The sequence below is a fragment of the Amblyraja radiata genome, chromosome 3 (assembly GCF_010909765.2).
Source record: "Amblyraja radiata isolate CabotCenter1 chromosome 3, sAmbRad1.1.pri, whole genome shotgun sequence".
NCBI classification, from domain to species: domain Eukaryota; kingdom Metazoa; phylum Chordata; class Chondrichthyes; order Rajiformes; family Rajidae; genus Amblyraja; species Amblyraja radiata.
In genome coordinates, this window is record NC_045958.1 from 109,634,674 (window position 1) to 109,660,459 (window position 25,786).

Here is a 25,786-nt window from a genome sequence, read left to right on the forward strand (position 1 = left end):
TCCGCACCCTCTTCAGCTTCTTGGGAGACATCGAGGAGTTCCGCGTCTTCCCTCCCGAGTGAGTGAGTGAGTGAGAGGCCGGGCAGCGGCAGCCTGGGCCTGGAGTGTGGACTGGGCCCGGGGTTAGAGTGTGACCATGGGCCGTGGCAGCGGCAGCCTGGGCCTGGAGTGTGGACTGGGCCCGGGGTTAGAGTGTGACCATGGGCTGGAGTGTGGGCCGTGCGCCCGGGGCTGGAGTTTCATCGTGGCCGGGCCTCCCGTCAGTGGTGGCGGCTGGAGTGTGGACCGTGGGCCCGGGTCGAGCCTCGGGCTATAGTGTGGACCGTGGCCGGGTGGTGGCGGCGGCGGCGGCCTCCACTCCTGCCTCGTCCCGCCCGCCATTTTACACGGCGCTGGGCTGTACGCGTGTGTGTTGTGTGTTTTATATGTCGCAGGGAGACAGGCACAGGCCTGGCAGATGTAGACTCATTGTGTAGCAATGAACCACAGATGCTGTGTTTACACCGAAGACAGTCACAAAATGCTGGAGTAACTCAGCGGGACAGGCAGCGTTTCAAGAGAGAAGCAATGGGGTGATGTTTCGGGTCGAGACCCTTCTTCAGACTAGTTAACATTGTTCGAGATCTGGTAGTTTATAAAATGGTGAGAGGATACGAGAGTGTAAAATACTGAAAGAATGGAAAATAGTGTAATTTTCCGAGTGTAAAATAGTGAGAGGCAGGGGATATGAGTGTATACATTGATAAGGGTATAGGTGTGTACAGATGGTGAGTGGTAGGGGATAGGAGTGGTAGAGAATGGGAGTGTATACAATGGTGAGAGACAGGACAGTATACAATGGTGAGAGACGGGATAGGAGCTAAGGGAGGGGATAGAAGAAGGTAAAATAAAGAGGTACAGGGAGGGAATAGGAGTATATAAAATAGTGAGAGGGAGGAGACAGGAGTATTTTAAAATGGGAGCAAGGGATATGAATATAAAATGATGAGGGGATAGAATTATATAAAATGATGTTGGGCAGAGGTCGGAGATAGTATATAAAATGATGAGGCGATAATAGTATGTAAAAGTACGAGGCAGAGGGACGGGACCGAAGTGTAAAATTATGAGTTGCCAAGGGAGGGGATAATATAAAATAGAGGGAGAGGATAGATGTATGTAAAATTATGACAGGCTTGGGTACGGGATATGAGTATTTGAACTGATGATGGGCATAGGGAGGGGATGGGAGTATGTAAAATGAGGTGGTATTGGTAGGTTAGGTGGTTAAAACCTTTCCCCAGGGTAGAAATGTCAAATACTGAATGACATACATAGCTTTAAGGTGAGGGGGGCAAAGTTTAAAGGAGTTGTGTGGGGCAAGCTTTTTTTAGAGAGGTATGTGCCTGGTAAATGCTGGTGGGGGGTGGCGATGGAGGCAGATACAATAATAGCACTTATGAGGCTTTCGGATAGTCATATGGAGATGTAGGGATATGGATCGTGCAGGCAGGGGAGATTAAAATAATTTTCACCTGGCCTCATAGACACAAACATCTGGAGTAACTCAGCTGGACAGACAGCATCTCCGGAGAGAAGGAATGGCTGACATTTCGGGTCGCGACCCTGGCCTCATGCTCAGCACAGACATCGTAAGCTGAAAGGACTGTTACATGGAACGTAGAACAGTACAGCACAAGAATAGGTCCCACAATGTCTATGTTGAACATGATGCCAAGACTATATCTGAACTGCCTGCACGTAATCCATATTCCTCCATTCCCTGCGCACCCATGTGCCTATCCAGAAGTCTCTTGAGCCACACCATCGTGTCGACCTCCACCACTGCGTTCCAGGCACCCTGTAAAATAAAAACTTGCTCGCACATCTCCCTTAAATGTTGCCCCTCACCTGTTTCCGATCTATGGTCCTCCTTACTTTGCTAAACTTTTGTTAATTTACCAAACATGCTGATGACTTGTTGATGCCAGTAAGCAGGGGGGGGGGGGGGGGGGTGCTATGTAAGACATTTAATGGGAAAAAAGAATGGTCTGCAGTGAACTAAAAATGTCAACGGTGGTATCATGTCTAAAGGTCATGAGGTCATAAGTGATAGGAGCAGAATTAGGCCATTCGGATTATCAAGTCTACTGCCGTTTAATTCAAGATAAAGAAGCATGAAAACCCGCACCACCAGACTCGGGAACAGCTTCTGGCCTTCTGTTTCAGGCCTCTGAACAGTCTTTCCATAAGCAGCTAGAGAATTGACAGTTTCACTGGTCATTGGACTTCATGTCTATGGAACTGATGTGCTACAATGCTAAGAACTATATTCTGCACTATGTATCTTCACCTTTGCTCTATCTATCGTACTTGAGTTTGACTTGATTGTATTATTTGATTTGATTGGATAGCATGCAAAACAAAGCGAGGTATATGTGCCAGTATATAAAATTGAGAGGCATCAAGGGTAGGCAGTCAGAACCTTTCTCTCAGTGGAAATGACCAACACTGCAAAGCAAAGCAAGTTTTTTTTACATAGGTGGAGGCCTGGAACGCATTGCCTGGGGCTGTCGTGGCAGATATATTAGTGGCGTTTAAGAGGCTTTTAGGTTGGCACATGGAAGTGCAGGGAATAGAGAGATATGGATCATGTACAGGCAGATGAGATCAGTTTAACTTGGCATCATGTTTGGCACAAACATTGTGGGTCGAAGGGTCTGTTCCTGTGCTGTACGGTTCTATGTGTAAAATAATAAACCTAAACCATGAATGTAATAGGTTGAATGGCTGAGTCTTATCCTCGATTGCTGGTAAAATTTAGAAACTGTTGATTAAATATCACTGGATTTTGAACAGGACAGAAGATAGTTGCATCTTTTTTAAAGTTTTTTATTAGCCACTCCTCGGGTAAACTGGTAAGCTATTAGGAAAATGCAGGTAGATCCTGTAATGCCATCTCTTCTTGGAAAGCTATATTCCATTGATCTTGCACATAATAGTATTTGAAAGCATGTCCGTGGTTTAGGGATGCTAAGGGTTTTTAAAGAACAAAAGCCAATCGTGAAGTATAAAGAAAACTAGAATTCAGTTATATTGTTTTTCCTAAATCCTTTACCTTCACAAACTTAATTCTGATTGATCTGAAATCAGTTCAGTTTAGTTTATTGTCACGTGCGCAGTGAAAAGATTTTGTCGCGTGCGATCCAGTCAGCAGAAAAACGATACATGATTACAATCGAGCCGTGTACAGTGTATAGATACATAATAAGGGAATAATGTTTAGTGCAAGGTTAAGCCAGCAAAGTCCGATCAAAGTCCGACTCCAGGACTTCCGTTTTCTAGGCCTCCATTCCCTCATCTTCACCATGGATGTCCAGTCACTCTACACCTCCATCCCCCACCAGGAGGGTCTCAAAGCCCTCCGTTTCTTCCTCGACCGGAGAACCAACCAATCCCCATCTACTGATACTCTCCTCCGCCTAGCGGAGCTGGTCCTTACCCGTAATAACTTTTCATTTGACATCTCCCATTTCCTCCAAATACAAGGCGTAGCTATGGGCACGCGCATGGGCCCTAGCTGTGCCTGCCTCTTTGTAGGGTACGCCGAACAACCCTTGTTCGAGACGTACAGTGGCCCTATCCCAGAACTCTATCTCCGCTACATCGACGACTGCATTGGTGCTACCTCCTGCACCCACACACAACTCACTGATTTCATCCATTTCACCACTAACTTCCATTCGGCACTCAAATACACCTGGACCATTTCCCTACCATTTCTTGACCGTACAATCTCCATCGCAGGTGATAGACTACTGACTGACATCCACTATAAACCCACTGACTCCCATGGCTATCTGGGTACACTTCTTCCCACCCTGCTTCCTGTAAGGACTCCATCCCCTACTCCAAATTCCTCCGTCTACACCGCATCTGCACCCAGGATGAGGTGTTCCACACCAGGGCATCGGAGATGTCCTCATTCTTCAGGGAATGGGGGTTCCGCTCTTCTACCTAGATAAGGCTCCCACCTGGGTCTCTTCTATACCCCGTGACTCTGCTCTCACTCCCCATCCCCCCACTCGTAACAAGGGCAAAGTCCCCCTTGTCCTCACCTTCCACCATATCAGCCGTTACACACATGCCACATCTTCCCATCTCCTTCCCTGTCTATTTTCCGCAGAGACCGCTCCCTCCGTAACTCCTTGGTCAATTCGTCCCTTCCCACCCGAACCACCCCCTCTCCGGGCACTTTCCCTTGCAACCGCAAGAAATGCCACACTTATCGCTTTACCTCCCCCCTTGACTCCATTCAAGGACCCAAGCAGTCTTTCCAGGTGTGGCAGAGGTTCACCTGCACCTCCTCCAACCTCATCTATTGCATCCGCTGCTCTAGATGTCAGTTGCTCTGTATCGGTGAGTCCAAGCGTAGGCTTGGCGATCGCATAGGCTTGGCGATCGCTTCGCTGAACACCTCCGCTCGGTCGCAATAACCAACCTGATCTCCCGGTGGTTCAGCACTTCAACTCCCCCTCCCATTCCGAATCCGACCTTTCTGTCCTGGGCCTCCTCCATGGCCAGAGTGAGGACCACCGTAAATTGGAGGAGCAGCACCTCATATTTCGCTTGGGCAGTCTGCACCCCAGCTATATGAACATTGACCTCTAATTTCAGGTAGTCCTTACTTTCTTCTCCCCTTTTCAGCTCTCCCTCAGCCCTCTGGCTTCACTTCCTTTCTTCCTCCTGCCCCCCCCCCCCCTCCCCCACCCTTGCATCAGTCTGAAGAACGGTTTCAACCTGAAACGTTGCCTATTTTCTTCGCTCCATAGATGCTGCCTCACCCGCTGCGTTTCTCCAGCATTTTTGTCTCCAACCAAAGATGGTCTGAGGATCACCAATGAGGTAGATAGTAGTTCAGCACTTCTCTCTGGTTGTGGTAGGATGGTTCAGTGCCTGATAACAGCTGGGAAGAATCTGTTCTTGAATCTGGAGGTGTGCGTTTTCACACTTCTGTACCTTTTGCCTGATGGGAGAGGGGAAAGAATGGAGTGGTCAGGCTGCGACTTGTCCATGATTTTTCTGCTGGCCGTGCTGAGACAGTGTGAGGTGTAAATGGAGTCAATAGAAGGGAAATTAAGTATTTACAGCCACTAAATAAACTTGCACTTTTCAGGTAGCAACCAGCATATCTGATAAAGGAAACATCAATTGCTAACATTTTAAAGCAATACTTGGCCATGGTAATAGTATAACATGCTGGATTGGTGAGATTATACATTGTTGGTATATGACCAAAAAGAATACTTAAACATTTATTTTTATTTTAACTACAAAGTTGAGGAAGTGACTTTGCATGCTGTGATCCAGTTATATTTTGCTGTGAACACCTCTCCACTTGGTCTCGTGTCCTGTTGGCATCAGCACCTGCTTGATGTTATTGTAGTAATCTACGGGCTAAGGCCAATCATACAGGCAGAGTCATGTCACCAGGTAAGTGTTGACAGTGAGGAAACCTCTCATCTGAGCCAGACTGGTCTTTTCCTGAGTCCAGTTGCATGTCGGCGCAGTTCACAATATTGTCTCCAAGATGGCACATCAAATTATTACTTGACAATGCCTTTCCTTTGGGGAAACTCGCTAAACATTGGCCTTGACAGTGCTGTCAACATCTTAATAGGCCATTCTCACGTTACGAGCTGACGCAAGAGGTAACCCGAGTGAGGGGGTCGTGGTTGAGCACGATATAACAAGTGAAAGATCAAGAGTTTAACCGAGTTCCCACGGGTAGACGGCAGTTTCCCGTTTACTTGTCATTTCTGCGATGTTCCCAGTTCGTCTCCCGAGTTACTCTTGAGCCAATCCTGATTTAAGTTTTGTTTTAATAAGCAACAGTGTTATGTTTTAATAAGCAACAGTGTTAAAGAAGACCTCTCCATCCTGTGGCTTTGTTTTAAAGATATAATTCAGAGCGGCTGCATCTATTGATGTGACCTACAAAGGGAAAATGCGCACCATCCAATGCCAGAGCAGTTATACTTATGATTTGTTTGAAACACACAGGTTTGATATGTTTTAATTGAATTTACTGCCATATCTACACACTGCGGGGAGACGGGAGATTAAATCTTTGAATGTGGACGGTGGTGCACATCAGATTGTTGTGAGACGGACTCAAGGTTCGCCTCCTGAGTTGCTTTGGTGCCCAGGCATGAGTTTAGATGGAGAGAGGTTGGGGGGGGGGGGGGGGGGCGTCATTAATCTGTCTGGGGTGACATGGCTCTTGGGTTAGGCTGGGATCATTCCCTGCGGGGTGATCTTAGTGCGGGAGACAAGTGCAGGAGAGGTGTACTGACTGTGTGGGCAGAACTTTGGAAGTGATTGCCCACCAGTCTCAAAAGCCGCTGTGTCTCCCTGTCCCTGGGATAGCAAGGGGCGATCAAACAGCACAATACCCCCCTCCCCCTCCAACTCCAGAGGAATCCGCTCCCCGATGGGCCGCTACGGCGACAAGTGGCAGTTCGCCCACAGCCCGAGCTGCGCCCTCTCATCCGCCACCCCAAGAACAAGATGTACCTTGCACACCATTAGCTTCTGCCCCTACGGGGAGTGTGTTCCTCTGGAGTTGGAGCGGGGCTGGGCTGGAGTTGCTGCTGGCTGTGGGTCTCTGGGATCTCCGTGCTTGCAGTGGGCCTGGGGGTCGGTGTCCCGTTGGTCCTGACGTCTCCGGCCACCCCCCTGGACAGGAGCTGAGACTGGGAACTGTACTGCCCTTGCCCCCTCCCTCTGCAACTGCAAACAACCACACTCTCCTGCTCACCTGCAAGGGCGGTACAGTTCCCAGTCTCAGCTCCTGTACAGGGGGGTGGCTGGAGACGTCTGGACCAACAGGAACCTGCTCCCCGATGGGCCGCTACGGCGACAAATGGCAGTTCGCCCACAGTCCGAGCTGTGCCCCCTCATCCGCAACCCGGGTTCCTCTGGAGTTGGAGCGGGGCTGGGCTGGAGTTGCTGTTGGCTGTGGGTCTCTGGGTTCTCCGTGCTTGCAGTGGGTCTGGGGGTCGATGTCCCATTGGTCCTGACGCCTCTGGTGACTGGCACGGACCTGCTGGCATCGCCGACGTGAAGACAGTGCAAAGCCCTCGCGCCGGTGCAATGGGCGGGGAGCTGGAGAGGGGAGGGAAGGGGTCACACACATGGCCGGGAAGCAGAGGGGTGTAGGTGGGGGTGGTGACAGATGGGGCCAACAATGAGTGGAGAAAGACAGAAACACCGACGTGCAAAGGAGACAGTGCATGATCTCTCTCGCGTGGCAGGTGACTGTTGCTGGGAAACTGAAGGGAGCGACATTCTGCTGCTGCCTGCCCGCTGAGTTAAAGAGTTCCCACGGTAGACTCACGATACACTAAGGTAAACGCACGGGCCACTACGTTCTTAAATCGAGTTAAAATGTTTCAATTATTAACCACAAGAGTAAAATTGACTCGTGGAAAATTTCAAACATATTTGATTTTTTGCAAGAGTAGACAAGTTACACGAGAACCTGCAGTTAGCGCCACGATGCACTACGTTGCGTCCACGAATGCCGTACGTTAATCGTACGTTATTACCACGAGGTTTAACTCGGGTTACCTCTTGTGTCAGCTCGTAACGTGAGAATGGCCTATAAGGGTGCGATTTCTGAGTAATTTTGATCAGCAATTTGGAGCTACTTTCGCATCTCTCCCATGTCATGAGAATGGTACGGTGGCGCAGCAGTAGAGTTGCTGTCTTACAACACCAGAGACCCAGATTCGATCCTGACTATTGGTGCAGTCTGTATGGTGTTGTACGTTCTCCCTGTAACCTGTGCGGTATTTCTCTGGGATCTCCCGTTTTCTCCCACACTCCAAAGATGTACCGGTTTGTAGGCGAATTGGAATGCTATAATTGTAAATTGACCCTAGTGTGTGTAGGATAGTGTTAGTGTACGGGAATCGCTGGTCGGCGCGGTCTCAGTGAGCCAAAGGGCCTGTTTCTGCGCTGTATCAGTAAACTAAACCTTTTCTGCCTCAACTTTAACTGTGATTTCGCCCTTTCCTAATTGCCAACTTGTTCGATGTTTCACAATGTTTTATTGCGGATGGTGAGTGCAAATGAAGTGGAAGTTCCAACTGTACTGAATTTGTTATAGCATGTTTGTAACAGTTTTAATAAACTAATTCTGCCCTTTTCTGTCTTGCAGCAATTCGCCTATCCCAGTTTCGTCAAGGGTATGTTACATTAAATATCACGATCCCGTGAGTGTTGGTGTGGCCCAGCATCTAACAAACGTGGTTTTTATAGACAGAGGCCTGATTGTTGTACCATTTAATGAAGGTAGGTATTTACGGCTTTGTTGCAAATTCATCAGCTGTTGGACTTATTTTAATCATATATTCTCTTTTTAGCTGAGGAAAAGTTTCCTGGAAGTGGACAGTGGTCTTTATTATTTAACAGAGATTATTCTGTTATCAAGTGTTACTACATATTCTTTTTGTCACATCAATATTTCCATATTGAGGTATAAAAAAAGTAGATATTTTTTAAGGCACCATATATATTGCATTAACAGCATTCCTAAAAAAGATTTTCAACAGGGAAAACAGTATTCTTATTCTGTGATTGAATCCATACACCCAAAGCCCACTTCCACATCCAATTCTCTTTCCTCAGCAAATGTCTCTGACCAATATTCAGTTGTTTCACGGTGTTTCAAATACAGGCTAACAGAGTAAAAGGAGACTTGGGTTGTAACTTATAACATGCAGTATTAGTAATCAGTCTGAATGCCCTACTTTATTTGGCAAAGATATTGTAGTCCACTCTTGTGGATATCCTCTTAAAATAACATGCAAGAAATGTCATAACCTTGTTTGAATGGATTAATTACTAATATTGCATCATATAGCTTCAGTCTTTAAAAAAAATTTTTACGATTTGTTCTGATGCTTGCTTTTGCTAAAATTCAGTTAGCCTACAAACTAGTCATGACACATCATTTTAAACAAGGGACAACCCTTCCAGGAGCTGTGTCAAGCTGCAGAAAATCTAGCAGATTTGTCGGCAGAACTTGTTTCACGGACAGTAACATGACAGAGAGCTAAATAAAGTGAAACAGCTCTGACAAATAACTATCAATGTTTACCCTTTTCTTTTGAACAAGGACTTGGACGCAATTTGTTCAGAAGTAATAAAGTTATACTGCCTATTTAATTCTAAAACATTAATTAAAATGTAGTTAGTTGTGGATATCCTGTACTTGAACAAAACTATTTATTAATGTGATACCAATTTTCATTTTCAATATGCCCCTTTTCCCCTGTAAATTAGTAAATAGGAAACTAAGATTGCAAAATGCACAAATGCAGCACAAAATAAACAAAATTAAATTTATTTTGTAAAAGCTGGAAAAGTCAGCAGCCAGCACAATAGGAAAATGGATTGTAAAGTTTTATACTTTCGAATTAACATTATTGAAAATATGAGTGTATTTCCACACTCAATTACAAATAATGATGCTAACTGGCTGCAGAGGTTAATAATATTAGCTGGCTTTCGCAGATTCAATTAGTTTGCATCAGTTGCATCTTCCAGTAAAATCTAGATGTAATTGCATCCAGCACAGTATTTGAGTCGATAGCTTATGGGAGGAATTATAATATTGGACCTTATGTTCACATCGTAATTACATTAAGATTTCATTAGTATAGTACATGTTTTGAGGGTGTGGCTTTGAGAACAGTCTATATCATTATCTCTCAAATAGTTTCTTGGACAGTTAACTGTTATTAATACAGATGCTGCCCTGCTGAGGTTATTGGATAGATTGCAAAATTGGTTTGGCAGATAAAGGGTTAGTTTAAAAAGCATATTTAGAATTAACATTAAATGAACTTTTTCAAAGGTTTAATTCTTTGTATATTTCTTTGAAATTCACATTCTGGTAATAATTGAGAATTAAAATTTATAGTTTATGACTTTCTGTGCCATTTCAATGATAATGGAGTTTGCCATCTTGTAGGAATAAATGGATGTTTGTGTTTTGGACAAGTACACAAAAACATAGTCTCTGTTCAGCTTAAGTAATCTAAGCCTTATTTAATTGTTTTACGTTATTTATGTGGCACTGCGTTGCAATTCTAGAAGGTGTTTCAGTATTAAGGGTTTTTGAGCAATAAATAGCTACATTTCTTTAATATAAGCCAAATCAGTGGCTGGTCCTTTTCCTGCAGGTATATAATGTTTGCCAGTAATTTGAAATACGTTCTAATTAATTTAAGGTTTTTCTTTATTAGCCATATTGAATGGTAGATGGAATCCCAGTACCAATATTAATTTGGTTTTGTATGTTTTCTCTGTGATGTGTGTGCATTAGTAGATGACTAGACTGGCGAAGGCAGACCTGTGCACTTGCCTACTGTAGGCATTGTTTGCCATGCCACTATTGCTGCCAACCAAGCAAAGCCTTCACGGGGGGAATAATGACTGGAGACTGCCTGCCGACCTCTTCCAAGATGGATGCCCTGTCTTTTTTATTTGTCCCTTGTATGCGTCTTCTCTTTAGGCATTTTAATCCTTTTCTGTTTCTGTGCTGTTTGTTAATGTTCTCTAACAAAAATACTGTTAAATGAAATCAGTTCCTGATATGCAGTGTGTGGGTGGTGTACGTATGTTTATATTGGGAGACAATTTTTTTAGATGTGGTAGAATTTATTAAAATTCCAAGATAAATGTATATCTGTGTTATTTAACCTTGTTGCATTTTGCCATAACTTGCTTTAAACTATAAGTGTTTGTTTTCCACAAAATTACTTGTGAACTTAATGTAAGGCATTGAAATTTCCAATTGATTTGAGACATTTCATTTGTTGATTCCACACCATTGACTGTGAATGCTGCAGAGAAATCCTGTTCCCTGTTTTGTGTAAATGATAGCTATCTACTTATTTGTGTAGAAGCAAAAAAAATAATGTAACTAACTTTTATGAGCAACATTTGAATGCCCTAGCAAAAAAAACTATTTTATTCCATATGCACTTTTCCGAACTAGTATAATTCAGCTTCAGAGCTCCAATAAGTGACTTTTTTAACTGCATAGTATGCATTTAGTAAAAAAATATGAGCTTGATTTCTTGCGTGTGTATCATGCCTTCACAGAAACAATGGCTGTGTTCCCCATTCACTCCAAAATCTGTCATTGTTTTAATAGCTTTCTTTCCACTATTTCCATTATCAATAATATCATGTGATGTAAAGCAGAGCATGCGTCTTGACTGACTAAATGCAGTATGATCTTTATTTCCAAAAATACTTTCTGCGTGTGGATTAAGGTGTTGTTTTCATATTTAAAATCTAGCTGCTTGGTGATATCCTTTTATGAAGTAAGAATTGATGTTTCTCGATATGAAACAATGTGTGGAAAAATTTGTCTCAATTGACGAATCCTTGATTTAAAAAAAAATTACAACCTAAAATTTAGTGCCCAAATTGGTGCCCAAAGCTCTATGGTGTATACTCAAAGCTATTATTTATACATGTGCTCTGATCACCAAAGTTGGTTAATGAAAGCAAACTGATGAAAATTCTCATTGGGTCAGGCAGCATCTGTGAAAAGAGAAAGAAATGTAATGTTTTGCTGGAAACATCAATTCACTTTACTTCTGCCATGGGAGAATAATACAGTACAATAATACAGAATATTATCCATACTCTGAATTCATCCATGTGGTTTTAAATGCAATTCATGGACTTGTGACTTCATGTGAAAGTTCGACCCTGCTCTTTCCAAGTCTACAAGACTACCAGATTTCAAAGGAATTGCCTCACTGAACTCCTTGGTAGAGCTCCTTTGCTTTGAGAAAACAGTTGCGTTAGATTGATCTGGTATTAAAAACTATGTTTTGAATAATGACTACTGTATGTAAATATATTAAACTAAAACTCTAAAATAATTTAAATTTCAGTGATAACCACAAAGATAATTTTTCTAGTTTGATACTATAACTGGAGGGTCATTATGAAGCAACTTGGATGTATTGTCGACTCACACTTATAAATGGAGTTGCTGCTCAAAGATTTTCCAATAATCCATGGTGACATGGGTTGATATACTTGCAGAAGAATAGATGGAAACGAGTAGTGATGTATTCTCTTTCCTCTGGACACGATGCAGCCTATGTTTAGCATTTGCCCATTGACATCCAACCATAGACAGAATTTTATAGGAAAGCCCAAATAAATTTGGATCCTAGTAGAAAACCAGCAAATTTCTCCTAAAATAAAATATTGTGAACAAGAAAGGCTTGTTGGAAAGCTTTTTGTTGTCCCCTTTATTCAGTTCCATTGAGCAGCATTGTATTTTGTTATTGTGAGAAGCAGGATCAAAAAGATCTCCAATAGATGACGGCCAAGGGGATAAGCTAACAAATGTGCATGACGTGCTTCAAATCTGCCACTTGTCTATCCAATTCAAATGATTTTGTGCTGGTGCGACTTGTGGCGATTACACCCCGCTTTGGAAAGCATTTGGAAAATATTTTGACTTTGTTCTTACAGTGCAGTTGAGTCTAATTGAAAATTTGGCTTTGTGTGGTGTTCCTATGCATTGGGTGTCCTGGCAATGAAAAGGAAGTGGAAGTAGGCACTGGTTTAGTCCCCCTTTATTCTTTGTGAGCCAGGGAGCAGTCTTCGGCGTTCTCGCAACTACGTGTTCACTCACGATTGCTTGAGGTTCCGTTCTTCCACCACCACCAACTCTTCCCCCTGCTAATTTTACTGAACATTAGCTCAACTTCGTCTCGTGACCAGCCATCGACCACCCTGCGACTTGCTTTCCCTCTGCGCCGTTGGTCAGCATAGCTGCCATCTGAGCAGTGGCCCAGCAGCATTCAAATGGGAAATAGATTTAAAAACAAATTTAAATTAAATCCTCCTTTTAAATTTTGCATGATCTCTGCAATCCAGCCATTCTACATCTTCCTGTGCACGTTGGGATGAATCTGTTAGTTAACATTTTTCTTGACTTTTTGAAAATAAATAATTACAGATCAGTTGAGATTTTGAAGCATGGAAACAAAATGAAATTCAGTAGTTACAAAGCTCCTCTAACTTTAGCAAATATGCAACTAACCTGATAATGTTACTGCAATAGTTCTCTCTGCAAGAAATGTAGCCAGTGAAACTCCCGTGGTTTAGACATAACAAAATAATGAATTGTTTTATCACAGATATGTTTACAATTTTGCTATCTTTTGGTGCTATCTCCCTATGTAATAATTTGCTTCTGTTAACATCTCTCTTTTTCTAAACGCATTAATCTTTTCACTCCCTCTCTACCTTTGTTCTCTTTCTCATGCCGATACTTATGACATTCTCCCGCTTACTTGGTTCTTTTACATTTTCTCATTTCCCCTTTCTCCCTTACTATCCTAACCCTCATTTGATTCTTTATCTCATAGTTAATGACAATTCAGTGTCATATTCTGAGCTATACACAGCTGAGTAAGTAGCAGCCCTGGCTGGGTTTCTTTTTGCCCCACACACAGGTTATAGAATTGAACAATTGATAAGGCCAGTAATGCTGTTAACATCCATTTTTAATCTCAGTTAAATGCGGCATCCTTTGACAGGTCAATGGCAATATCTGTTTAGCAGCATTTCTGCTCAATATAATTAATTAGTTTAAAAGAAATAATTACTATATGTTTGTACAAGTTTTTTTAATTTAGCTCCTATTTATCGCATTTAATTTTTTCTCTAAGGCAAATAAAGCCAATTATTTCTCATATTGGTATGAATGTAATAACCTGATTTTTGCCTAGAGACAAGAGTTCCAGATTTAGAAACGGCTCTCAATCAACAGAGACTTGGTTCAGATTGTGCCTTGCACCATTTTCCCCATTCTGCAGTTACTTTACAAGGACAGGATCTATTTTAGCAGATCCATGTCAATGCCGAGCTCTGGAAAAATGAGCTAGTAGCGGTCACATAGACCACAGGGTCAGGAGGGAGGAGATGCCGCCCATTTTGTTGTATGTGGAGATAGAAGGGAGGAAAACATTTTTAAAAAGCCACTTTTCAGTCACCTACATGCAGCTGAAAATGCATTTAGTCCAGCCCATTTTTTTCTCACAGTAACTGGCATCCAGTTCACTGTGAAATCATTTGTGCCGACGCACATTTGTACTCTTTTGACATCCCAATCGGGTAATCAGATATCAGATTTTAGAAGTGCAAGTTTTAACACTGATATTCAAGGAGAAATGAGTTACATGAAACATTTGTAACCTCATAAGTAAACAATGATGGTTTCTTGCTTTGAGTGTTTAACTGGTTTTTATATCAGTTCTCGGATTTTGGCTGTGTGTCATTTTATTGGGGACTAAAAAAAGAATTTTAAAAAATGTTCTTCTTTTCTGTATCTGATGTTCTGTGTGCTAGTAGTGATGCAGCCAACATGAACGGTTGTCGTGTGTAACACAACTTTCGAACACTGAGAGTGATCGCCTGGGGAAAACGTCCATGCTTGATATCGTATGGTACATGACCAATAAGTTTCAAGTACAGGTGACCATAGCTCAAAGTGTTAAATTATTGTCTACATTTTTAATTATTAAAACAATTTTTCCTGTAATATATGGTTGCATACAGTTTTGCGCTTTTAATTTTATTACAGAGTAGGTTAAAAGACATCTTTATGTTTGTATGTATTTGGAAGGATCTAGAAGTGAGCTCTCAGACTAGTCAATCTGTGATATTGAGATGGGGAGCAAAAAAAAAATCTTTTTTTTTTAGTTTCCATTATCTTAAGTAATTGTCTTGTTTCTTTCACAGGTAAAATCCCAGATGAAACCAAAGCCTTGCCCCTTTTGGCTCCTGCCCCTTCTGTTACAGGACTGATACCCGGTGCAGGGTTGCTCCCAATACCTACTTCAAGCCCTCTTGCTTCAGTGAGTGATATTTTGAAGCCTAAAGTGTCTGGCGAACATTTTTATTGTACATATTGGAGTTCAGTGGAAGCCTAGCAAATGACAGCCACAACGTTTGATGTTAATGTAGACGCCAATTGTTTTGTTTGTGTAATGTTGAATGTTACATTTTGTAAAGGGGACGGGCAGCTTGTGGTGGGTTAACTGCCGATGGTGATTTCTGGAAACAATGGGTCTGCAAGCCAATGGTTCCGTGAGAGTTCAAAATCTGGGCTGTAGGAAGGGGTGATGCATGTAATATTCTCCACCATATGTGTCATCCCTTCTGTTTGCCCCACATTCTGATGTTGCCAATATATCTCCTCTTTCAGTATTTTGTTAAACCATTTCCTTTGGCATGTTTATTGTCATTCACCTTGCAAAAAGGTTTGTGTTTATATGGCCCCTTTAGCAAAGAAAACTAACACAAGGTGCTTCTTAGAAGCAGTATCAAACAACAATTAACGCTGAATCACCTAAACATTTACTGGGGCAAATATCAAAAGCTCAGTTAAAAAGTTAATACGTGATAGGAGAAGAATTAGGCCATTCGGCCCATCAAGTCAACCATCATTCAATCATGGCTGATTTATTTCTTCCTCCTAACCCCATTTTCCCACCTTCTCCCCATAAGCTCTGACACCCGTACTAATCAAGAATCTATCTCTGCCACAAATACAGTGCCCTCCATAATTTGAGATTTGCATTTGAAAAAATCACATGTGGTTAAAGTGCACTGTCAGATTTTATTAAAGGGCATTTTTATACATTTTGGTTTCACCATGTAGAAATTACAGCAGTGTTTATACATAGTCCCCCCATTTCAGGGCACCATAATATTTGGGACACATGGCTTCACAGGTGTTTGTAATTGCTCAGGTGTGTTTAATTGCCTCCTTAATGCAGGTGTAAGAGAGCTCTCAGCACCGTCTTTCTTCCAGTCTTTCCATCACCTTTGGAAACTTTTATTGCTGCTTATCAACATGTGGACCAAAGTTGTGCCAATGAAACTCAAAGAAGCCATTATGAGACTGAGAAACAAGAATAAAACTGTTAGAGACATCAGCCAAACCTTAGGCTTATCAAAATTAACTGTTTGGAATATCATTAAGATGAAAGAGAACACTTGTGAGCTTACTGATCGCAAAGGGACTGGCAGGCCAAGGAAGACCTCCACAGCTGATGACAGAAGAATTCTCTCTATAATAAAGAAAAATCCCCAAACACCTGTCCGACAGATCAGAAACACTCTTCAGGAGTTGGGTGTGGATTTGTCAATGACCACTGTCCGCAGAATACTTCATGAGCAGAAATACAGAGGCTACACTGCAAGATGCCGCAAAACTGGTTAGCCGCAAAAATAGGATGGCTGGGTTACAGTTTGCCAAGAAGTACTGTACAGAGCAACCACAGTTCTGGAAAAAGATCTTGTGGGCAGATGAGACGAAGAACATATCAGCGTGATGGCAAGAGCAAAGTATGGAGGAGAGAATGGACTGCCCAAGATCCAAAGCATACCACCTCAGCTGTGAAACAGTGGTGGGGGTGTTATGGCCTGGGCATGTATGGCTGCTGAAGGTACTGGCTCACTTATCTTCATTGATGATACAACTGCTGATGGTAGTAGCATAATGAAATCTGAAGTGTATAGACATCCTATCTGCTCAAGTTCAACCAAATGCCTCAAAATTCATTGGCCGGCGGTTCATTCTACAGCAAGACAATGATCCCAAACATACTGCTAAAGCAGCAAAGGAGTTTTTCAAAGCTAAAAAATGGTAAATTCTTGAGTGGCCAAGTCAATCACCCGATCTGAACCCAATTGAGCATGGCTTTTATATGCTGAAGAGAAAACTGAAGGGGCTGGCCCCCATAAGCTAAAGATGGCTGCAATACAGGCCTGGCAGAGCATTACCAGAGAAGACACCCAACAACTGGTGATGGCCATGAATCGCAGACTTCAAGCAGTTATTGCATGCAAAGGATATGCAACAAAATACTAAACATGACTACTTTCATTTACATGACATTGCTGTGTCCCAAACATTATGGTGGCCTGAAATGGGGGACTATGTATAAACACTGCTGTAATTTCTACATGGTGAAACCAAAATGTATAAAAATGGCCTTTATTAAAATCTGACAATGTGCACTTTAACCATGTGATTTTTTTTCTATTACAAATCTCAAATTGTGGAGTACAGAGGCAAATAAATAAATGATGGGTCTTTGTCCCAAACATTATGGAGGGCACTGTGTATCCGCTGACTTGGCCTCCACAGTCTTCTGTGGCAAAGAATTCCACAGATTCACCACCCTCTGACCAAAGATTCCTCCTCATCTCCTTCCTAAAAGAACGTCTTCCTTCCATCTCATCTCCTTGCTAAAAGATAGACTTTAAGGGATTTTTAATGGTAGATGTTTAAAATTTGACTTCACGTCAAGCAGCGCAATGGGGAAAGAAGTAGAGATAATGGTCCAGGCAAGGATCCTTCATCAGACATGGGAACGTGAAAAGACAACTGGGATTTAGGTTGCAGGAGGGTGGTTGAGACCACAGAGGGAATGCATGTGATAGATTGTAGACGAATGTTGTCACTGTCTTTTGAGTGCACTTCATCTTCACACTTTTCATTCTATTCTCATTCTCTTCCTACGATCAATGGGTGAATAAAAATTGTACCAAATACACTAGAAGCAGCTGAGGTTTGGAAAACCTCAAAATTACCCAAGATAAAATGACAGGCCTAGCTGGGAATAAGACGGCACAAATACATTTCGCACTGTAACACTTCAAGTAAAATGTCCCAGGAATCTACAGCGAAATGTTATACAAAAATCAGTTGATGCTGAGCCATGTTAAGAAATGTTAGAACAGGTGACCAAAAACTTGGTTAAAGAGATGGGTTTTGAGGAGGACTTTAAAAGATAAAAGAACTATAGAAAAATGGAAAGGTTGAGGGAGGGGGTGCCAGAGCCTTACGAATCTGCCTCCAAAAGCCACAAATACCAATGGTAGATGAACCAAATGTTGATCTGATGGATTGGCAGAATTGGATGAAGGAACATATCTGAAGTTTGTAAACTGCATGACATTAGAGGTAAGGAAGAGCATGACCTTGGAAGCTAGAGTGAACATTTTAAAGCCGAGTGTAAACTGCTGAAGAAACTCAGTTAGTTAAGCATCATTTTTTAGAGCCAAAGGGATAGTCAACATTTTGGATCAAGACCCAGCATCAGGACCTCAAACTAAAACTATCTCCTTCAGCAAGTGGCATGTGGCTCAGTCGGAAAGGATCGTCGGTCTGCAAACATAAGACTGATCAGTGAGTGGGTGCAGCAGAGTTTTGGAAAACCTGCAAAGGATGAAATGAAGGACTTTGGAGGTTGGCCTGGAGTGCATTGGTATGGCCAAAATCAACCTATAAATACATGACCGAGGATTTCAGCAACAGTTGAACTAACACAGAGACAGGGCTAGGCAGGGCTGAGATGGAAATTGGAACAATTTCTTTAAGCTTGGTGTCCATTTTCACATAATGTTCAAAATGTCAGCATGTGCAGCATGATTTGAAAGAAAATGTCTTTTTTTTTTGCGAGGGATGGCTTAGTAACATTTTTTTTTTACAACGTGCTCAATAATTCTTGAGCTACATGTTTTATTTGACAGATTACTGGTGTTGAAGTAACGGCAAGTGCAGTGGGGACTATTGTTGGTTCTGTCCCTATTACTACACTGGGAGCACTTCAAGCTGGACTCGATCCATCCCTAACAGCGTTAGGACTAAGCTCACAACCTCCCACAATGGGCAACGTCGACCCTTCCAAGATTGAAGAAATTAGAAGAACCATTTATGTTGGAAACTTGAATTCACAGGTAATTTATTGTTATTGTTCAAGCTATTGGGTCCTTTTTACTTTATGTTATTAAATAAATAACTTTTAAATCACCCTAGATTATTATTCTCTTTCAAAACACATTGCATGTACTAGGGTTTTGATCATGATGTGAAAATGGACACCAAGCTTTATAAAGAAATTGTTCCAATTTTCATCTCGATAAGATTGCCCTCCCCTTCCCCAACGTCTGTTTCTCTGCTGCTGAAACCGTCGCTCATGTTATTAAAATGTTAATTTGTCTTGCCAATGCATTCCAGGCCAACCTCTAGTTTAAATGTATTTAATTGTTTTGATGGCTGCAAGATGATTGAAGTTCTGGTAACATTGAATTGTAGAATAAAGCCCTGTGGTCACTTTTCTTTTGTGACATAAATGTGCAGTTAGGTCTCAACTGCATGTGCACGGATGGTAACTTTCCACACTCAGTCCGAGGACAGACAATTTATTATGAGTATATATACATATTCTATGGTATGTGGACACACTGATCTGTTCTGTATTTATGCTTACAATACTCTGTTGTGCTGCAGCAAGCAAGAATTTCATTGCCCTATCTGGGACACATGATAATAAACTCTCTTGACTTGACTTGAAATGATGAGTTCTGTGGGGATTTCAACATGAAGCTGCAAAAGAAGATTGCGGTTCAGATTGACCCTCGAGGAATAATAGACTCATCCGAAACATTGTAAACAATGGAAAAGTAAAATAAATGGAAATGTGGCTAGGCTACAGAGATAACTTTCAGAAAATACTACCAATAATTAAGCTATTAAGAAAAAGATTTGGGATTGATTTCACAATGATAGACTTGCAAAGTTGAGAAATTGTGTTGTACTGTTCGAGATCATTGTTGACATGATGTTTGGCAAGGCCAAGCGATAAATCCATCAGGGAAGATGGAACTCTTGGATCTTTATTTCACTGCAGTCCTTTTATGCAATAATCATACCCATTGGGAATTGGTGTCTGCCACAAACACATGCTGATTCCTGGTGTCAAATTGTTCTTGTACAGGTTCACCATTGTTTCTCTAGCAGTTGGTGGTCTGGCACTTCCTTTAACCCAGACAAAATTACAAGAGAGCACTTGAAATTCCCCATCCACACAAACCTCCCCCGAAAATGTGACATTAGGTCGGGTGAGGCAGCCGATTCTGACCTCATCAGGAGTTACGCCACGATCAACGGGCCAAATTTGCCCCCTGTGGCCGGGTCTCTGGAACTCTGGCCCAGTCGGAGCTGGCAGATCATAGCTGACTTCCGTGGCCGATTGGCTGGTTGAATTTGCACCATGCGGCTTTTCAGGCCAATATCATGGCTCCTCGGCTGCCCAGTCAGACCGTTCCGATACCGTTGGACTCCTCTGAGGCCGTGACCTCTGGTCTGGAAAAGGACAATCCATAAAGGCTTTGGAACAAAGGATGCTGGAAAATCAGTGGTGGACCTGTATATTGTAACACTGTTCACCCTGCTTGAAACTCTGCTGACCTTTCTTTTGGTGGGCTGAGTTTTGGGCTCTTTGTTTTAGCAATGCACCTGTCCCTAAACTCTTTAATCATCTTGGATCCTGTCTTCTTCTTCTCTTCTTAAGCCCTTTGCTCCTCAGGGAGGTCCTCCACCTCACTCGGTTGTTGGCAGTTCTTTCGAGAACTCCCCAGTTGAGCCCATTCTCAGACTCTTCCCCTGTGCAACCAACTTTGTTTATTTATTCCTTCTCTGAATCTGTCTGACCTGAATTTCACTTAGTCTCTTTCTTTGATCTCATTTTATAGTATGAGATTTTGGCCACTGCTTTATGTTCTTTGGTATAGTATCTATTTTTAAATTATTCTGAGTAGCTCTTGAGGCATTTTTTGTTAATAAATATACAAGTGTAAATACGAGTGTCTTTCTAAATGTGAAGTGTTTATAGTGCTCTATTAAGCCTGTCAATTTTCTTTGATCCTCATCTCACTGATAGCACCTCAATTCAATTAATGTTATGGAGTTCTTGGATATACAAATTCTCAAATTAAATAATCAATAAAGGGGCTGTCCCACTGTACGAGGTAATTCAAGTGCTCTCCCGAGTTTAAAAAAAGATCAAACTAATGGTAAGCACGTAGAATGTACGTGGCGGGTGCGTTGGAGCTCGGGGCGTCTCTTAGCGGCTCGTAACGCTAACGGCAGGTACTCGGGAAACGCGGTAAGCTCGTGAAGACTCGTGAAGATTTTTCAACATGTTGAAAAATGTCCACGGGAGCCCCGAGTACCTACGAGCGGCCATTACCGTAATTCTCCGAGTTCGAATCGGGGAAACTCGGGAGAACTCTTGAATTAGCTCGTACAGTGGGACAGCCCCTTAACCCTTTAGAGCTTTAGGAATAAAATCTCAATGTACTGCCTGAGAAATCGAAAATCAATTTAGTTTTAAGAATCCCAAGAACGCATGTCATGAATGGGCGGCACAGTGTAGCAGCTGGTAGAGCTGCTGCCTCAGGGCGAAAGATCTGGGTTTGATCCTGCGTTGGTGCTAACTTGTGGACTTTGCCTCTAATTGGCCTCTAAATTATCTCGAGCAAATAGAGAGTGAATGGGAAATCGGTAAAACATAGAGCCCGGTGTGAATGGGTGATTGATGGTCAGCATGAACTCGGTGGGCGAAGGGGCTAGTTCGATGCTGTATCTTTTCAAACAAGACCTCCTTCAGCATACGACATTGACCTCCATTGGAAAAAAAAGCTGTGAGTTCTCTCTATCTCTGGCCTGGGAAGAGAGAAGGGGAGAGAGAGAGAAGGGGAGAGAGAGAGAAGGGGAGAGAGAGAGAGAGAGCGAGAAGAGAGCGAGAGAGCGAGAGCGAGAGAGAGCGAAGAGAGAGCGAGAGAGAGCGAGAGAGCGAGAGAGCGAGAAGCGCAGCGCGGTAGAGAGAGGCAGAGACGCTAAGCGCGAGCAGCGAGCAGAGCGAGCGAGAGAGGGGGCGACGGCAGGGAGAGGAAGGTCGAGATTATCGATCCTGTATCTCATTTTTCTCCTGTTTCTTATCAAATGATGTCCAGCCTTTCTCCTCTCATTTTCTCTCCTTTTCTCTCCCTCTCCTTTTCTCACTCTCTCCTTTTCTCTCTCTCTCTCTCTCTCGTTTTCTCTCTCCTTTTCTCTCTCATTTTCTCTTGTTTTTTTCTCTTCCTTTTCTTGTTCTCTCTCGTTTTCTCATTCTCTCTCTCTCTCTTGTTTTGTCATCGAGTGATACGGTGTGGAAATAGGCCCTTCGGCCCAACTCAGCTACACCGGCCAACAATGTCCCAGCTACTCTAGTCCCACCTGCCTGCGCTTGGTCCATAACCCTCCAAACCTGTCCTATCCATGTACCTGTCCAACTGTTTCTTAATCGATTAGATAGTCCCAGCCTCAACTGCCTCCTCTGGCAACTTGTTCCATACACCCACCACCCTCTGTGTGAAAAAGTGGGATTCCTATTGGATTCCCTTGGATTCCTATTAAATCTTTTCCCCTTCACCTTGAACATATGTCCTCTGGTCCTCGATTTCCCTACTCTGGGTAAAATACTTTATGCATCTTTTCCTCTCATGATTTTGTACACCTCTATATCTCCCCTCATCCTCCTACGCTCCAAGGAATAGAGACCCAGCCTACTCAACCTCTCCCTATAGCTCACACCCTCTAGTCCTGGCAACATCCTCATAAATCTTTTCTGAACCCTTTCAAGCTTGACAATATCTTTCCTATAATATGGTGCCCAGAACTGAACACAATATTCTAAATGCGGTCTCACCAACCTCTTATACAACTGCAACATGACCTCCCAACTTCTAAACTCAATATTCTGACTGATGAAGGCCAAGTGCCAAAAGCCTTTTTGACCACCTTATCTACCTGCGACTCGACCTTCAAGGAACAATGCACCTGCACTTCAACTCCCCCTCCCATTCTGAATCCGACCTTTCTGTCCTGGGCCTCCTCCATGGCTAGAGGACCACCGGAAATTGGAGGAGCAGCACCTCATATTTCGCTTGAGTAGTTTACACCCCAGCAGTATGAACATTGACTTCTCTAATTTCAGTTAATCCTTACTTTCTCCTCCCCTTCTCAGCTCTCCCTCAGCCCAATGGCTCTTCCTCTTCCTTTCTTCTTCTCCCACCCCCCACCCTCCCACCCTCACATCAGTCTGAAGAAGGGTTTCGGCCCGAAACGTTGCCTATTTCCTTCGTTGCATAGATGCTGCCTCACCCACTGAGTTTCTCCAGCATCTATCCATTCCGCTATCTCTCCTTGGATCCCATGAAATCTAACCTTCCAGAGCAGCCGAACATGCGGCACCTTGTTGATCGCCTTGCTAAAGTCCATGTACACAACATCTACAGCTCTGCCTTCATCAACCTTTTTCGGATGAGAGGGGATCATATTGAAACGTATAAGATTATTAAGGGTTTGTACACGCTAGAGGCAGGAAACATGTTTCCGATGTTGGGGGAGTCCAGAACCGGGGGCCACAGTTTAAGAATAAGGGGTAAGCCATTTAGAACGGAGCTGAGGAAACATTTTTTCATGCAGAGAGTTGTGAGACAGTGGAATTCTCTGCCTTAGAGGGCGAACGAGGCCGTTTTTCTGGATACTTTCACGAGAGCTAGATACAGCTCTTGAAGATAGCGGAGTCAGGGGATATGGGGAGAAGGCAGGAACGTGGTACTGATTGTGGATGATCACATTGAATGGCAGTGCTGGCTTGAAGGGCCGAATGGCCTACTCCTGCACCTATTGTCTATTACTCACGTCTTCACTAAACTCAATCAGATTTGTGAGACACGACCTCCCACGTACAAAACCATGCTGACTATCCCTAATCAGCCCTTGTCCATCCAAATGCTTGTATATCCTATCCCTCAGAATAATCTCCAGTAACTTACCAACCACAGATGTTAAGCTCACCGGCCTATAGTTCCCAGCATTTTCCCTGAGCCCTTCTTGAAAAGAGGCACAACATTTGCCACCCTCCAGTCTTGGGGCACCTCTCCTGTATTTAAGGACGTCATAAATTTCAACCAGGGCTCCCGCAATTTCCTCTCTAGTTTCCAGCAATGTCCTTGGATATATCTGATCAGGCCCCGGAGATTTGTCTACCTCAAACACGACAGTACCTTCAGTACTTCCTCAACGGTAACACTGACTCTCATGGCACTTCCAGTGACTGCTCCAATTTCCTCCGTCCAGCTGTAAATACGGAGGAGAAATACTCATTGAGGACCTAGCCCATCTCCAGTGGCTCCACACAGAGGTCCCACTCTCTCTAGTTACCCATTTCTCCCTTATGTTTTTATAAAATCTTTTGCGATTGTCCTTAATACTACCCGCCAGAGCTCTCCCCTGGCACCTTTTTGCCCTTCTGATCTCATTTTTTAGTTTGCTCCTTAGTTCCCGAAACTCCTCCTGGGATGGACTTGATCCCAGCTGCCTGTACCTGTCCCATACATAATTCTTGTTTTTGACTAACGTCTCAATTTCCCTCATCAGCCAAGCTTCCTTACGTTTGCCTGCTTTGCCCTTCACACTAACGGGGACGTACACATCCTGAGCTTTCTTCAGTACACTTTTAAAAACATCCCCCTTATGCTCCTTTCCCCTCAAATAATCAGCTCCAGTCAACTTGAGCGAGACCTTCTCTCATACCCACAAAGTTGGCCTTACCCCAGTTGAACATTTTAACACGTGGACCCTGTCCGTCCAGATCCATAACTATCTTAATGAACTGTGGTCACTGGTTCCAAAAGGCTCCTCCACACACACTTTGTTAACTTGCCTTTCCTAATTTCCCAATACTAGATCCAGCGTTGCCCTCTCACATGTGGGGGACTCCACATACTGCTTGAGAAAACTCTCCTGAACACTTTTGAGGAATTGCACCCCATCTGAACCCTTCACGCTATGATTTTCTCTCTCGGTCTCTGTCTCGTTTTCTCTCTCTCTCTCGTCTTCTCTCTCGTCTTCTCTTTCGTCTTCTCTCTCTCGTCTTCCCTCTCGTTTTCTCTCTCTCTCGTCTTCCCTCTCCCGTTTTCCCTCTCGCTCTCGTTTTCCCTCTCGCTCTCTCGTTTTCCCTCTTGCTCTCTCTTTTCTCTCTCTCTTTCTTGTTTTCTCTCTCGTTTTCCCTCGTTTTCTCTTTCTCGCATTTTCTGTCCCGTTTTCCCTCTCTCGTATTCTCTTACTTTCATTTTCTCTCTCCTCAATTTCTCACCCTCCGTTTCCCTCTCGCACCCCGTTTTTCCCTCATTTTCTCTCTCGTTTTCTCTCTCGCCTTTTCTCTCTTTCTCCTTTTCTGTCCCGTTTTCTGTCTCTCTCCCTCCCATTTTCTCTCTTTCTCGTTTTCTCTCTCTTGTTTTCCCTCTCTCGCCCGATTATGAAGGCATGAGAGGGGAGCTGGCCAAGGTAGACTGGAAAGGGATCCTAGCAGGAATGACGGTGGAACAGCAATGGCAGGAATTTCTGGGCATAATCCGGAAGACACAGGATCATTTCATTCCAAAAAGGAAGAAAGATTCTAAGGGGAGTAGGAGGCAACCGTGGCTGACAAAAGAAGTTAGGGATAGAATAAAACTAAAAGAAAAGATGTATAACACAGCCAAGGGTAGCCGGAAGCCAGAGGATTGGGAGACTTTCACTGGACAACAGAAGGAAACAATACGGGCTGAAAAGATGAAGTACGAGGGGAAGCTGGCCAGGAATATAAAGGACAGTAAAAGCTTATTTAGATATGTTAAGGGAAAAAGAGTAGCAAAGTCAAATGTGGGTCCCTTGAAGGCAGACACGGGTGAAATTATTATGGGGAACAAGGAAATGGCAGAAGAGTTGACCAGGTACTGTGGATCTGTCTTCACTAAGGAAGACACAAACCAGAAGTACTGGAGGACAGAGGATCTAAGGGGGTCGAGG

General features: G+C 43.2%; 1 protein-coding gene across 1 annotated transcript in view; it reads left to right on the forward strand.

The window, feature by feature from the left end:
* Positions 1 to 25,786, forward strand: part of srek1 (splicing regulatory glutamic acid and lysine rich protein 1) — a 57,584-nt gene that overhangs the window by 197 nt on the left and 31,601 nt on the right. The window contains exons 1-4 of the mRNA XM_033018824.1: positions 1 to 58; positions 8,204 to 8,337; positions 14,833 to 14,948; positions 18,637 to 18,843. The exon at positions 1 to 58 is cut by the window's left edge and continues 197 nt beyond it. Coding sequence (XP_032874715.1) covers positions 1 to 58; positions 8,204 to 8,337; positions 14,833 to 14,948; positions 18,637 to 18,843 — 515 coding nt within the window. The remainder of the gene's footprint in view (positions 59 to 8,203; positions 8,338 to 14,832; positions 14,949 to 18,636; positions 18,844 to 25,786) is intronic.